General features: G+C 35.4%; 1 protein-coding gene and 1 long non-coding RNA gene across 3 annotated transcripts in view; one reads left to right on the top strand and one right to left on the bottom strand.

The window, feature by feature from the left end:
- The window catches only part of LOC121105230, a 51,489-nt gene that overhangs the window by 10,196 nt on the left and 24,846 nt on the right, over nt 1–16,447 (bottom strand). The window contains exon 3 of one of the 2 annotated variants that reach the window (XR_005837702.1): nt 14,894–15,211. The exons of the other annotated variant lie outside the window; for it this stretch is intronic. This is a non-coding gene — a long non-coding RNA (uncharacterized LOC121105230). Of the gene's footprint in view, nt 1–14,893; nt 15,212–16,447 lie in introns of those variants that run through there. 2 annotated transcript variants of the gene reach the window in all.
- LRRC9 (leucine rich repeat containing 9) overlaps nt 1–16,447 on the top strand; it is a 113,485-nt gene that overhangs the window by 84,881 nt on the left and 12,157 nt on the right. Inside the window, exons 28-29 of the mRNA XM_040641822.1 lie at nt 3,452–3,669; nt 7,546–7,614. Coding sequence (XP_040497756.1) covers nt 3,452–3,669; nt 7,546–7,614 — 287 coding nt within the window. The remainder of the gene's footprint in view (nt 1–3,451; nt 3,670–7,545; nt 7,615–16,447) is intronic.

The following is a 16,447-nucleotide window of genomic DNA, read 5'->3' as shown; positions in this document are numbered from 1 at the left end:
ATATGGTGACTAACATAACATAATAAAAAATTTTTATAAAAAAATAAGAAAAAAATAAAAATAAAAGAAGGAAATACTAGTACTTAGTGACTAATTAGACAATTAAGAAGAAGAAAAATAGTTCAAGATGTTCTCATTATTTCTTCAGGAGATTGGGCAAAAGGAGGTACTAAAGCTAGATAAAGTCAATGGAAAATGATGCTAATTTGTAGTAGGGAACCATCAGTTTGTGTTATGACAATTTTGAGAAATAAAAATGGAAACATATTCAAGCAGTAGAACCAGAGCACAGGTTAGGACTAGAAATGTGTATTTTGGAATTATACCAAAGGAGGTGACAGATGAAGTCATTAAGTGTATGTGCTTACTTAGGAAATAAGCATAGAGAAACAATGAAAGGCCAAAAGAGGGGAGACATGCCCCTATACACACATCTCACTATGTCCCTGACCCAGCATAAGAAGGCTGGAGAAAAAGAACCAGCAAAGCAGTCATACAAGAAATTTTGAAAGAAAACCAAGAAATGCAGACTCTAAATGTCAGAAAAAGAAAGGATGAATGGCTTCAAAGTCAAATGACGGGAAGAATGAGACCTTTAAAAAAAATGTTGGACATTTTTAAGAAAACTGGATTCAACCAAAAAAAAGACCACTGGTAACTGTCAGAGGATCAGATCTGGAAATGTGGGAAGAGCAAAAGTGAAAACACTGTAGAGGGAAGTGGTTGGATAGGCAGTAGAGGCAACAGATAGAGGTTGCATACTCAAGGAGCTTGTCCCTAAAAAGAAGGTAAGAAGTCAGAAGGTCGCTAGTGGGGTTATGAACATATTTGGAGGTTTATAAAGAAGTGAGTTAGGTTAAAGACTAAACAGGAAGAGATAATTCTGAGATCAATCTAAAGAGCAAGAGGGCAAAAGCTGTAGGAGAGTACACAAATGTAAGCAGTGATAAGATCAGGCCATGCCAGGGTCCATGACAGAGAGCTTATGCACCTACATTTCACCTGTTGTGTTAAATTTTCAAGATAGGAAAAGTGGAATCTTTGGGGAAGGGCAGAGTGAGGGTGTAGGGAAGCAAGTTAGAATCTTAAGGATTGGGGGTCAATTTTACCTAAAATTTAACTAGTTGACTAAGTGGGAGTTTTTCAAACAATGGTAAATGCTCCTACTTAAAGAAATGTAGGGGCACCTGGGTGGGTCAGTTAGTTAAGTGTTTTCCTTCGGCTCAGGTCATGATCCCAGGGTCCTGGGATTGAGCACCACATGGGGCTCCCTGCTCAGTGGGGAGCCTGCTTCTCCTTCTCCTGCTCCCCCTGCTAGTGCTCTCTCTGTCAAATAATAAAATCTGAAGAAAGAAAGAAAGAAAGAAAGAAAGAAAGAAAGAAAGAAAGAAAGAAAGGGAGAGAGAAAGAAAGAAAGAAATGTAAGATCCTTGAAATCACATTCAGCGTAGTTGTCTTAGAGTTTTCTTTCTTAAATACGCTTAACGAACATTCTAAAATGAGTAGTGGCCAAAAATATGCTATGGCAGACATTATTTAGCACTTGAAACTATTCTGTATGATTTTTATACCACTGGCTTTAAAATATTAAAAGTGATAGTCTAAATACATAATTTCATGAAAGTAATATATTAACACAACTGAGACACTTTTCTCAATCTGACTTGAATAAACTTTATTTCATTTACAAGCAAGGAACTGGTAAAGCTTCAAAGTCTGTTATTTATTTCTGTGAGCAATTTTATTGAAGGTTGTGATGTTTAAAGTTCTCCATAAGAATAGAACAAAATAAGGTAAATTTACCATAGTTCACCAATTTTGAGATACCTGCTTATTTTTTTAACATATCTGAAATGTGGCATGTATGAATTGATAGCATGTCATAGTTTAACCTAGCCAATTTTTTTCTTTCTTAGTACACATAAAATACTGACATATCTTAACAACTGTTGTAGTCTTTTTTTTATTTTATTTATTTATTTGACAGAGAGAGAGGGACAGCCAGCAAGAGAGGGAACACAAGCAGGGGGAGTGGGAGAGGAAGAAGCAGGCTCCCAGCAGAGGAGCCTGATGCGGGGCTCAATCCCAGAACGCCGGGATCACGCCCTGAGCCGAAGGCAGACGCTTAATGACTGAGCCACCCAGGCGCCCCCCGTTGTAGTCTTAACTTCTATGAAATTTGTTAAATTTCAAGGAGAAGAATTTCAAGATCACAGGATCGCACATTCAGTCATATATTAGTTTGCTAGGGCTGCCGTAACAAAGCACCACCAGCTGGATGGCTCAAACAACATATTTACTTCCTCACAGTCCTAGAGACTAGAAGACCAAGATCAAGATGTCAGCAGGGTTGGTTCCGAGGCCCTCTCTTTTTGGTTTATTAGATGGCCTCTGTGTCTTCAGATGATTTCCCCTCCACATGTATCTGTGTCCTAATATCTTCTAATAAGGACACCAGTCATACTGGATTAGAGCTCACCCCAAAGACCTCATTTAACTATAGTTACCTCTTTAAAGACCCTATCCGCAAATACAGCCACATTCTGAGGTACTAGGGGTTAGGACTTCAACATATGAATTCGGGAGGGGTGGTCACAATTCAGCCCATAACAAACAAGGAGGATGAACAGTCAATGAAATACAGTATGGTATAGTAGAAGCAACACTGAGATTAAAATGTAAAGGTCTAGGTTAGGCCTGCTGTTGCCACTTTTATGTCTTTGTGCAAGTCACTTAATTCCTGACCCTTAGTTTTCTGATTATTAAAAATGATAATATTTTCCCTGTCCTATCTTGAGACTCTAGTAGAAAACACATATAAAAGCATTTTGCCAACTCAAGGGTCCTCTTCTCATTAATTATCATTATCATTAATAACTGATTGCTACAGTAGAAAGAAATCATAGGTTATAAAGAAAGGATTGAGATTTCAAAGAATGTAATGAACGCTTAATTCATTTTTAATTTTTTAATGAGGTTGTACAAAAATGTTGAGAAAGAAATAACAGCATAATTAAGGTATATTCTTCCAACTTAAAACACAATTCATTTATTTTAATAAATATTTAAATATACCTATTTGAATACCTATCAGAATAATCAGATATACTCAGGAAGTATATCTTCTGTGGCACTTTTACATCTACTTTTGTCAATACCAACTATTTTAGCACTCAATTACTGAACAGACAGATTGGGTCAACATACACTGTATACATACACTGTATACATCACATTTTGGTCCTTCAAACATAAAGGAGAAATGTTACCAAATATTATTTGATAATGATGGTACCTTCCTATAAATATACTTCTATTTCTCGTTGGAAACATGTTCTTTTTAATATTTTACTTTTTAAAAAGTCATTTTATAAAAAAATATTTAAAATAGGTAACTTTTTATTCAGAAAGTTTGGGCTCACCTGACATACCATGACTTATGTTTCTCCAGGGAATGAAATCAGCCAAATAGAAGGGCTTGACAATTTAGTAGTCCTTCAGGAACTGGTAGTGGACCATAACCGCGTCAGAGCATTTAATGATAGTGCCTTTGCCAAACCAAGCTCTCTGTTGGCACTTCACCTGGAGGAAAACAGACTACGAGAGCTGAGCAAATTACAACCTTTGGTAAAACTAGAGAAACTCTTCCTAGGATATAATAAAATCCAGGTAACATTATTTTGTCTGTTATGAGATTTACAAGACTTAACTCCTCTGAACATAAAGGTTCCAAACACACCAATGAAAACTTTGCTAGCATGTTAACTTATTTATATGCCACGTAAATACACTGTGAAGCAGAGGCATATTAATAGTCTGCGGTGCAAAAATGTCCACTCTGCTTCTAGACTTATAAAGCCAACCAACCCACATGCATCCACTGGCTAAAAAAAAAAATTAGCTCTAAATATTCTAAGCTCTTCTCAGCAGTCCTAAGAGATCTCTTTTGTTCTTGACTGCTCTCGGTCCAAGCTATTTCTGCATCTCAATCCCAGACTTCCTCTGGCCCTTTAAACTTGGCATCTGTCCTTGGTCTACCTGACATTTGAATCAGTTCCTGATAATGTACCTTGACTTGGTTTTAATATTCCATCTCTACCCACTCAATGCTTCCCTTACATAAGGCTCTGCTTTAGTTTTACCTGCTCAAAATTCAACCTATTTCCATTAGGCAGTGTTCCAACTGAGACTGCCCAGACTCTCTCATGATATAGTATGCAGATAAGAGGTTTGAAGGTATACATAACCTTACGCAGCCCTAACATTTCTCTCAGTGTTTTGGTAATGATCTGTTAGCCCTCCTCTTACCAATTTTACTACTTCTACCCATACCTCTAAGACAATCTCAAAGACAAAATGAAATGGACTTCCACCCAAGAGCAGGGAACAAGTATATCTTGCCCACATTTGTGTCAGAATATAGCATAGTGCCTAGTACATAGTAATTATGCCATCAATATTTGTGGCTCTACTTGCTAGAGTTCAGAAAGCTTGTTCTGGAGTGACATAAAAGCCTGTTCAAGGCTAGAAGGAAATCATGAGTACTGTCCTACATAGCAACTAGGAAATACACATACAGAGAAAAATGGCATACAACTGATTTATCAAGATTCAAGCAACATTCATCTGAGAAAAGCCTTCCAAACTTGCAATGATTCTTACAAAGCTTTATCCAGAGAAAATTTAAATTGGGAAAATTGCAATCCTATGGAAAATCTTTCCAGTGACAGCATCTGAGCTGACATAAAGGACTGTCATATTGGACTTAACATGCAAAGGAGATCTTACCCAATATCAAGCTTTACTATAATGTCAAGGATACACAGGGTCTGGGACATTCCTGTGGCTTCTCAGGTCCTTTCTTTCTACATACCCTCTAGCTTAGACTAAAATATAAGATCTTCAAGTAAGATTTTTGTGTGAATGATCTCATATAACAAGGGAATGTTTCATTTATGAAATGCCTCCATTTTATACTTGAGCTTACGTGATATTTTATAGGGAGCCATGCTTGATAATTCTATAGTTGTAGGTTTATTTACTATAAGCAGTCCTTAACCAGGGAGATCCTACTAAGAGTATTTCACAAATAAGGACCTTTTTCCTAGTAAATATCATTGGTCTATTTGACAGCACAGCTATTTACCAGCATAATTACAAAGAGATTAGACCAGGTAATTTGCTTTTCCCTAGGAGTGTCCCTGCCCCACCTCCCCACTCTTCTAACCCACTAAAGGAAGAGAAGGAATGGCAGATCCACTGTTGTAACTACTTCCTCCCCAGTCACTTAAGCAGGGATAATGCCTAGTCAAGGTTATTTTTTATAAAAATTTAATATAGCTAATAGACAACCTGTATGATAAATCATGGGAAATTATACACACATTATGGAATGAAGGTGTATTGATTATTTAATGATTAGCCCTCCATTGTTTATTTTTATCCCTGAAATAGTATTTTTCCTTGAATTTAGATTGATCATTATACCATCAAACTTATTCTAACTATTAATATTATACTACCTAAAATGACCATAGATTTAGCTGGGAAACAGTAACTGAGAGGAGTAAGAAGTTGAATTGGAGATTCTGTTTAATTCTACTGAAAATACTATGTTCTTCAAAATTCTTAACTCTCTATTCAGATTTTCTTGTTGGGAGATATTTTTTTCTCTCGGTTCATACCAACATGGGTAGGCTGACACACCAGCATTAATTTCCACAAATGGGCAATCAGATTATAACCCTTGGGTTGATAAAGACCTCTAGAACAGGAGGGAAAAGGCATAGAAAAAGTAGGAAAACAATACTTCAAATGAAGATATATGCAGCCCTGCATTAACCTACTTTAAAATCTTTCACAAACTGCATATCCTTGATAACAGATTCCAGGGTGAAGCTTTTCACTTAGCCATCATGACCCATAATGTAGATTTGGAAAATTGTTGCCTATAGTCCTGCCTTTGCAGATAGAATCCCAGAAACACAACTGAAAGGTGAGTTATTTAATTCAGCTTTACAGCCCTATTTGGTTCCTGTGTCTAAATGATTCCTCTATCTGGCATCAAACAACTGTGTCTACTTTCAAACATCTCAGGAATCACCTGAGGCTGGAAACGACTCCAGGAAATAGTCCATTGCTATTTCTTGCCTTAAACGAAAGGCCCCAGTCTAAGCCTAATTATTACCATGATTGCCATAAGTGCTTATCCTGAAAATGTACTCAAAAGGTAACAACTAACTATTGGTGTGCTGGTTAATGTTTAATGGCTTGCTCTGTAGGGGAAACAAAGTCCTAATCAATAGCATTTGCCAATTTCCATGGTATAATTTCTTCCACCATAGCCAATTTCAAGCTAAAACACCATCTCACAAAATTCTTGGCAATTTGCCAAATTTAGCCATTACAAACTAAGTCCAACACTCCACTGTAAAAAAAATACCTTATATTAAAAATGGGAAGTCATCAGTCCTCTTCCCCAATTATGAACATAATCATTTTCTTGATGTCTCTTTAGACCAGCATTATCCTCTACAAATTTAACACTCTGGTTCTCATATTAACATCTTCCATGAGAAACAAACATTTTGATTAAAAATACTTTACTAGTGAACACTGCCAAACTCTGTTTAATTTGAGAAAATAATCGAGAAAAGAGTTTTCATATTTCTATGCTTTCCAATCAGGCTTTGGTTCCACAGACAGGAACTACCTGTGGGTCAAATGTATAATATCTCCATAGATAACTGACTGTCAGAGCTTTTCCAAAGTCCTCCTTTATGACACTTCTAAGATCAAAATTGTAAGGATCAGCCATTTCAATCAAATTCCACTTCCAAATGGTCTAAAATAGGTCTAAATTTTTTTATAGTTGCTAGATGAATTGGCTATGTCTACTTGTCATTCCAAATAAGAACAGGAGCATATCGGTAACTTTATTTTATTACTATAAACTAGCAGCAAACTGAAGTTGAGCTTGTCACCTAAATTTTGTCAGAAATAGCATTTTTAAAAATAATTTTGCAAAAATTAAAATGTATTTGCAAACTTTCATCAGTGTTAAATAGGTAACGATAAATAACCCCATTCAGTAGTGAAGACAAGTCGCTCAACTAGAAAAATAGTTTTTCAACTATATATACTCCTAGAAAATATTTCAGGATGTAGTCCACTCAATATCACATGTTCCTTTATGGTTAAGGTTGTGTTTAAAATTATTTAGACTGGATTTACCATCTTTTCTATACTTCCAGGTAATCTCAGCCCTAAACCATAATTTTTCTGAAGAGAAATTTGGTCTTTTCTTGCAAGTGCTGCTATATTTCCCCTGTTAGCATATCATCTTTACCAATCATGTATTTGGAATCAATAGTACATAGATTTGTCCTTAATCAATGATACAGAATTTGTCACTCAAGCTCACTTTGGAGAATTCAATCACGAGCTAGCTGTAATCCAACAGTTACATACGATTACTTAAATCAGTGTGTATTTAAAAATATTGTATCTAACCAAATAGTAACTTATTGATTAACTTTTGAATAGGATATGGCAGAACTGGAAAAACTTGATGGTATCTCTTCTCTCAGAGAGCTTACAATTTATGGCAATCCAGTAAGTATGTTACTTTCCTAATTTATCAGTTAATTTACTTAGTTATATATAATCAATTTTTATATGGGAGAATTTATGTTTCCATATGTATAGACAGTTATCCAAGTACAATTCATTGACTATTATCCTCTTTCAACTGATGATAATATAATCTGCCATTGTTATATATAAGAGGATCTGTTTCAGGGTTCTACATTGTATTCATTGGAGTATTGTCAATCCCTGTACCAATACTGTACTGGTTAATTATTAAAGTTTAATTAATTAATTAATTAAATTAATTTAATATTAAGTCTTGGTGTCTGGTAGAGAAAGCACCTCCAATTTTCCTTCCTTCCCCCTTCTCTTTTTCTCTCTTCACTGTCTCAGCTGTTCTTGGCCCTTTACACTTTCTATGAGTTTTAGGAAACAGCTTTTGAAGTTAATGTGATAGTCTTGTTGACATTTTATCTGGAATTGCATGGAATATATAAATTAATTTGGGGAGAAATCTGCTATTTTTCCTGTCAGAGGCTTTGGAAGGATCAATTAAGCAGCAACTTTATTCACCTAACATCTGAACAAATTGACAGATATGACAGTGGCAGATGGAGAGGTGAAAATATTTTGCTTAGCTTCATGAGAAAGCCAAACATGCCTGCTAACAAAGTCCAGAAATAGGCAATCATGATCAACCAGTAACACTTACCTGAATTATTTCCACACAGGAGGACAGCTTCTGCTGGAGGAAGAGAGGGTATTCTGTAGTAATATATTCCTTCCCAAGACAGGAAAGCCAGGAGCTAAACATGCTCAGTTTAATCTTCCCAAGTTTATCAATTAAGTCACTCTGCTCCTCGTAGAGGAGTAAAGGGTTTGAGAGAGCCCAGTAGTGCCACATCAGGGAGCTATTACCACCAAGAAAGACATAACAATAAGCAGTCTCCCCTAATATTTGTAGTATTCAGGTTTCCCATTCATAAGCATGAATATCCATCTCTACATTTATTTTATGTTCTTCAATAAAATTTGTAGTTTTCTCCTAAAGGTTTTAATAATCTTTGGTTTGATTTATTCCACTGTTTAAATAGCAATTTTGAACAATATCTGTTTACATGTGTCTAATTGTTTGTTGCTGAAGTATAGCAATTCTGATTTTTGCATATTACTCTTTCTCCAGGAACCTTGCTGAACTCTCTTTTTAGTTCTAATGGATTGTAAATTTTGTTGGATTTTCTCTGTAAACTATCATATTATCTGTAGTAATGACTCATTTCTTTCCAATCCTTATGTTTTTATTTCCTTTACTTCTCTTACCATGTTGACTAGGACCTCTACTAAAGCGTTGAATAGAAGCAATGATAGTAGGTAATTGACTTCAGAAAAAAACTCCTAAATTGTCACTATTAAATATGAGTTTGCTATAGGTTATGAGTAGATAACCTTCAACATTTTAAGGAAGCTCCTTTCTAATTCAGTTTACTACCTGTTTTTATCATGAATAGTCATTGGATTTTGACTAATTGGCAATGTAGTTCTCTCTTTAACCTGCTCTAGTGTTAAACCATCATTAATCTTGGGTTGAATACTATTTAGTCATGTTTTATACTTTGCTGAATTCAGTTTGCTAAGATTTCATGTTGTATATCTGTATTTATGGAAATAAGTAAAATTAGCCTATAATTATCTTCTTATGCTATTATTTTAAGTTCATCAAGGCTGCTCTTGCCTCATAAAATTAATTGGGAGCTCTCTCTTGCTAGTCTATGAATTAGCTTATATAGGAAAAAACTCAGGTGTTCCTTGAAGGATAATTACATCTTTTTTTTAAGATTTTTAAAAACTTTGAGAGAGAAAGAGCATGCACAAGGGTGACGGGCTAGAGGGAGAAGCAGACTCCCCACTGAGTGGGGAGCCCAATGCAGGACTTGATTCAAGGACCCTGGGATCATGACCTGAGTGGAAGGCAGACGTTTAATCCACTGAGCCACTCAGGCACCCGGATAATTAGATCTTATCTCTGAAACAATCTGGGCTCAATATTTTTTGAAATTAGATTTTAAACTACTCATTCAAATTATTTAATGGCTATAAATCTAATCATGTTTTCTATTTCTTCAAAAGTCGGTATTGAGAAGTTATATTTTTCTATAAATTTATCCTCTTTATATAAATTTTAAATGTATTACTATCATAATACTCATGAATTTTTTAAATCTCTACTATATTTGTAATTTTTTTATACCTAAATTTGTTGATTTTTGCTTTTTCTCTTTTATTCTTGATAAGTCTTGCTAAAGCTTTGTCTATTGTATTAATCTCTTCAAAGAACCATATTTTGGTTTTATCAAGTGGTTAATTTATTTGGTTTCTTTTTCAACAATTCCCACCCTTTATTATTTCCTTCTTTCAGTTTCTTGGAATCTACTTTTTTTTTTTTACATTTTTAACATTATTTATTAAAACTATTTTTAGCATAATACTGATTCGGTGGTTCAGCTTTAAGTTTTTATTTAAATTCCAGTTCATTAATATATAGTATAATATTAGTTTCAGGGGTACAATATAGTGATTCAACACTCCCATACAACACCTGGTGCTCATCACAACAAGTGTACTCCTTCATCCCCATTGCCTATTTAACCCATCCCCCCACCCACTTCCCTTCTGGTAATAACCATCAGTTTGTTCTTTACAGTTAAGAATCTGTTTCTTGGTTTGCCTCTCTCTCTCCCTTGTTTTTCCCTTTGCTCGTTTGTTTTGTTTCTTAAACTTCACATATGAGTAAAATTATATGGTATTTGTCTTTCTTTGACTGACTTATTTCACTTTGCATTATACTGTCTAGCTCCATCCATGTCATTGCAAATGACAAGATTTCATTCTTTCTTATGACTAATATTCCTATGTGTGTGTGTGTACCACATCTTCTTTATCCATTTATCAGTAAGTGCATACTTGGGCTATTTCCATAATTTGACTATTGTACATAATGCTGCTATAAACATTAGGGTACATGTAAGCCTTTGAATTAGTGCTTTTGTATTCTTTAGGTAAATACCTAGTAGTGTGATTGCTGGATGGTAGGATAGTTCTATTTTTAACTTTTTGAGGAACTTCCATACTACTGTTTTCTAGAGTGGTTGTACCAGTTTGCATTCCGGCCCACAGTGCAAGAGGATTCCCTTTTTTCTACATCCTCGCCAACACCTGTTGTTTCTTGTGTTGTTGATTTTAACCATTCTGACAGGTGTGCGGTGATATCTCATTATGGTTTTGATTTGCATTTCCCTGATAATAAGTCATGTTGAGCATCTTTTCATGTCTGTTGGCTGTCTATATGTCATCTTTGGAAAAATGTCTATTCATGTCTTCTGCCCATTTTTTAATTGGATTATTCATTTTTTGGGTGTTGAGTTTTTTAAGTTCTTTATAAATTTTGGATACTGATCCTTTATCAGATATGTCATTTGCAAATATCAGTACATTGTCTTTTAGTTTTGTTGGTAGTTTCCTTTGGCTGTGCAGAAGCTTTTCATTTTAACGTAGTCCCAATAGTTTATTTTCGCTTTTCTTTCCCTTGCCTCAGGAAACCTGTCAAGAAAGAAGCTGCTGTAGCCAATGTCAAAGAAGCTACTGCCTTGTGTTCTCTTCTAAGATTTTTATTGTTTCAGCTCTTATATTTAGGTCTTTAATCCATTTTGAATTTATTTTTGTGTATGGTGTAAGAAGTGGTTTTCATTCTTTTACATGTAGCTGTCCAGTTTTCCCAACACCATTTGTTGAAGAGACTGTCTTTCCCTTCGGGTATTCTTTCCTGCTTTGTTTTTCTTTTTCTTTTTTTTTTAAAGATTTTATTTATTTATTCGACAGAGATAGAGACAGCCAGCGAGAGAGGGAACACAAGCAGGGGGAGTGGGAGACGAAGAAGCAGGCTCATAGTGGAGGAGCCTGATGTGGGGCTCGATCCCATTACACCAGGATCACGCCCTGAGCCGAAGGCAGACGTTTAACCGCTGCGCCACCCAGGCACCCCCCTTTTTTTTTTTTAAAGATTTTATTTATTTATTTGACAGAGATAGAGACAGCCAGCAAGAGCTTTCCTGCTTTGTTGAAGATTAACTGACCATATAATCGTGGGTTCATTTCTGGGTTTTATATTCTGTTCCATTGATCCATGTGTCTTTTTTTATGCCAACACCATACTGTTTTGATTACTACAGCTTTGTAATATAACTTAAAGTCCAGAATTGTGATGCCTCCAGCTTTGCTTTTCTTTCTCAAGATTGCTCTGGCTCTTTGGGGTCTTTTGTGGTTCCATACAAATTTTAGGATTGTTTGTCCTAGTTCTGTGAAAAATGCTCTTGATATTTTGATAGGGATTGCATTAAACGTATATATTGCTTTGGGTACTACAGACATTTTAAGAGACAGAGAAGGGCACTATGTAGTAATAAAGGGGACAATCCAACAAGAAGATATAACAATTGTAAATATTTATGTGTCCAACATGGGAAGACCCAAGTACATAAAACAATGAAAAACAAACATAAAGGAACTAACTGATAATAATACAATAATAGCAGGGGACTTTAACACCTCATTTACATCAATGGACATATCATCTAAACAGAAAATCAATAAGGAAACAATGGCTTTGAATGACACACTGGACCAGATGGACCTAACATATATTCAGAACACTACATCCTTAAACAGCAGAATACACATTCTTTAGAAGTGCACATGGAACATTCTCCAGAATAGATTACATATTAGGCCACAAAACAGGCTTCAACAAATTCTAGAAGATCAAAGTTTCTATCATGCACCTTTTCTGACTACAATGCTATGAAACTTGAAGTCAGTGGCGCCTGGGTGGACTAGTCAATTGTGCAGCTGGCTCTTGATTTCAGTTCAGGTCATGATCTCAGGATCCTGGGATCAAGCCCTGTGTCAGGCTCTGCACTCAGCAGGGAGTCTGCTGGAGGATTCTCTTTCCCTCTGCCTCTGCCCCTCCCCCTGTGCTCTCCCTCTCTCTCTCTAGAATAAATAAATCTTAAAAATAAATAAATAAATAAATAAATAAATAAATAAATCTGAAACCAACCACAAGAAGAAATCTGGATAGACCTCAAATACATGGGAAGTTAATAACATGCTACTAAACAATGAATGGGTCAACCAGGAAATTAAAAAAATAAATAAATAAAAATACATGGAAACAAATGAAAATGAAAACACAACAGCCCATTTTTTTGGGATACAGCAAAAGCAGTTTTAAGACAGAAGTATATAGCAATACAGGCCTCCCTTAAGAAGATAGAAAAATCTCAAATAAACAACCTAACCTTACACCTAAAGGAGTTAGAAAAAGAACAATAAATGAAGCATAAAGCCAGCAGAAGGAAGGAAATAATAAAGATTAGAGCAGAAATAAATGATATAGAAACTAAAAACAAAAACCAATAGAACATATCAATGAAATTGGGAGATGGTAATTTGAAAAAATTAACAAAATTGATAAACCTCTAGACTTATCAAACAGAAAACAAAAAGGACCCAAATAAATAAAATCACAAATGAAAGAGGAGAAATAACCAACACTGCAGAAATACAATTATAAGACAATATTATGAAAAACTATTTGCCAAGAAATTGGACAACCTAGAAGAAATGGATAAATTTCTAGAAACATATTAATTACCAAAACTGAAGCAGGAAGAAATTGAAATTTGAACAAAGAGCAAAGAAACCGAATCCATAATCAAAAAGCTCCCAAAAAACAAAAGCCCAGGACCAGATGGCTTCACAGGTGAATTCTACCAAACATCTAAAGAAGAGTTATTACCTATTCTTCTCAAACTGATCCAAAAAATAGTAAAGAAAAGAAAACTTCCAGATTCATTCTATGAGGCCACCATTACCCTGATACCAAAACCAGATAAATACACCACAAAAAAGGAGAACTACAGGCCAATATCTCCAATGAACATAGATGAAAAATCCTCAACAAAATACTAGCAAATGAAACCCAACAATACATTTAAAAAATCCCACCATCAAGTGGGATTTATTCCTGGGTTGCAAGCATGGTTCAATATTCACAATACATCACATTAATTTAAAAAAAGGATAAGAACCATATGATTATTTCAATAGATACAGAAAAAGCATCTGACAAAGTACAATATCCATTCATGATAAAAAAAAAAAAAACCCTCCACAAAGTAGTTGTAGAGGGAACATATTAAAGGCCATCTGTGAAAAACCCACAGCTAATATCATCCTCAATGGGGAAAAAATGAGAGCTTTTCCTCTATGGTCAGGAACAAGATAGGGATGTTCACTCTCACCACTTTCATTCAACATAATACTGCAAGTCCTAGCCACAGCAATCAGACACCAGAAAGAAATAAAAGGGAGCCAAATCAGTGAGGAAGAAGTAAAACTTTCACTATTTGCAGATGACATTCAACTCTACACAGAAAACCTGAAAGACTCCACCAAAAAACGGCTAAAACTGATAAAGTGAATTTAGTAAAGTCACAGGATACACAATCAACATAGAGAAATCTGTTTCATTTCTATATGCCAATAATGAAGCAGCAGAAAGAGAAATTAAGGAATAAATCCCATTTAAAATTGTACCAAAAACAATAAGATACCTAGGAATAAACGTAACTAAAGAGGTGAAAGACCTATACTCTGAAAACTGTAAAACCACTGATGAAAGAAACTGAAGAGGACACAAAGAAATGGAAAGACATCCCATGCTTATAGATTGGAAGAACAAATATTGTTAAAATGGAATTTACATTTTTAAAAAATTCTTAAATAGGATGTCTAGCTCATTAATTTCTAATATTTTAACTGAATAAATTTTAGGTTTCAAAATACTGCTTAATAACATCCTAAAAGTTTTGATATGTAGTGTTTTTCCTGTTCTTTATTTCTTAAAATCTCCAGAAGATTTCTTCTTTAATCCGTTAATGATTGAGAGGTGTGTGTCTGAATGTGTGTGTGTGAATTTCAAACCTATGAAGTGTTTTTTGTTATCTGTCAATTATTTCTGTTACTGCATTTTAGTCAGAGGCAACAGTCTATTTATAAATTTTTTGGTATTTATGAAGCTTTCTTTCTGGCCTAGAATGCAGTCCATTATTTTTAACTCCATTATATGTCTTAGAGATCTCTCTCCATTAATGTATGTGTATATACTACATTAAAAAACAGATCTCCCTTTCAATGAAAGTTTGTTTCTTTTTTCCTTTTTTTCATGATCACAAACTGTGCTACATAGTTTTTCTGTGTTGTCAATCCCCAAGATCACCCCCATACTCAGAGATTTGCTAGAAGGACTCATGGGACTTAGCATATAATTGTACTCATGGCTTAAGTTTATTACAATGACATAGTTAGGATACAATGACATACTGAGGATATGACATAGTGAGGATACACAGCCAGGTGATGAGGGAAAAAGACACAGGCAGAGTCTGGAGGAATTGATATGTAGGTTTCCTTATGCTCTTTCTCTCCCATGAGGGGTCACACAGTACACACACTCCACTCTTCACCCAGCAACAAAAATGCAGCATCATGTGTTTGTTTCTACCTAGGGAATTCCATTAGAATTAGCATTCAAGAATTTTGTTGGAAGCTGTTCACATATGTACGCTATGTGTACCACATACCAAAATTCCAGACTCTCAGAAGGAAAGCAAGTTGAACATAAATCATACCTTTTGTGTAAGAAATCTAGGCACAGTGAACTTAATCAGTTAAGGAATGGTGGGAACACTTCCAAAATCCAAGTGCCAAACACAAGTCAAGGGCTATCCTTGCAAGCAGACATTTCTAAAGATCACAATTTCAGGCCTACTATGTTAACTCTTTCTGTACCCCTTTTCTTTTTCTTTCTTTTTTTTTTTAAGATTTTATTTTATTTTTTGGTGTCACAAAGAAAGAGAGAACAAGCACAAGCAGGGGGAGTGCAGCAGAGGGAGAAGGGAGCCCAGCTGAGCAGGGAGCCTGACGTGGGGCTCTATCTCAGGACCCCAGGATCACGACCTGAGCCGAAGGCAGACACTTAACCAACTGAGCCACCCAGGCGCCCCTCTTTCTTTTTTTTTTAAGCAGGCTCCAACATGGGGCTTGAACTCACAACCCTGAGATCAAAACCTGAGCTGAGATCAAGTGTTGGACGTTTAACTGACTGAACCACCCACAAGCCCCTCTGTATACCTTCTTATGCACACATACAAATATTTTTTAGAGTAGGCTGACAAACTACAAAGTGATGGATCATACAATTCAGTAGATGTATATTGAATTAAATTGGATAGTGTCTATGGGAAAATAACATACAAGTTTCAACGTAATTACTTATAAGTGAATTTTTTAGTATAATCCTATTCATGAATTGGGTTGCCTATAATGAACAATGTTATATACTCTAAAAAGAGACTAAACCTCTAAATGGTAGTCTTGATTTAAAAAAAAAGTCCAAAGGAGGGAGGAAAATGATGGAGGAGTAGGGGACCCTAGTTTCATCTGGTCCCATGAATTCAGCTAAATAGCTCTCAGATCATTCTGAACATCTGTGAATTCAACCTGAGGTCTAAGAAAAGAATTGCTGCAACTCTACAAATAGAAAAGAGACCACTTTTTGCAAGGTAGGAGGTGTGGAGAAGTGAATCTGAGGCAATTTGTTAGAAGATACACCGTGGAGGGGAGGGAACCTCCAAAAGCTGGCTACTGGAAAGTAATATATTAGTGGATCGCAAAATAGGAACTTTTAGGAGTCTGCTCCGAAGAGGGACATCCCTGCCTAAAAAGCTCTCAGGTGGTG

This window comes from Ursus maritimus, unplaced genomic scaffold (assembly GCF_017311325.1).
Source record: "Ursus maritimus isolate PB19 unplaced genomic scaffold, ASM1731132v1 scaffold_25, whole genome shotgun sequence".
Lineage (NCBI taxonomy): Eukaryota > Metazoa > Chordata > Mammalia > Carnivora > Ursidae > Ursus > Ursus maritimus.
The sequence above is the reverse complement of the archived record's forward strand: the minus strand, read 5'-3'. Positions and strand labels throughout refer to the sequence as shown.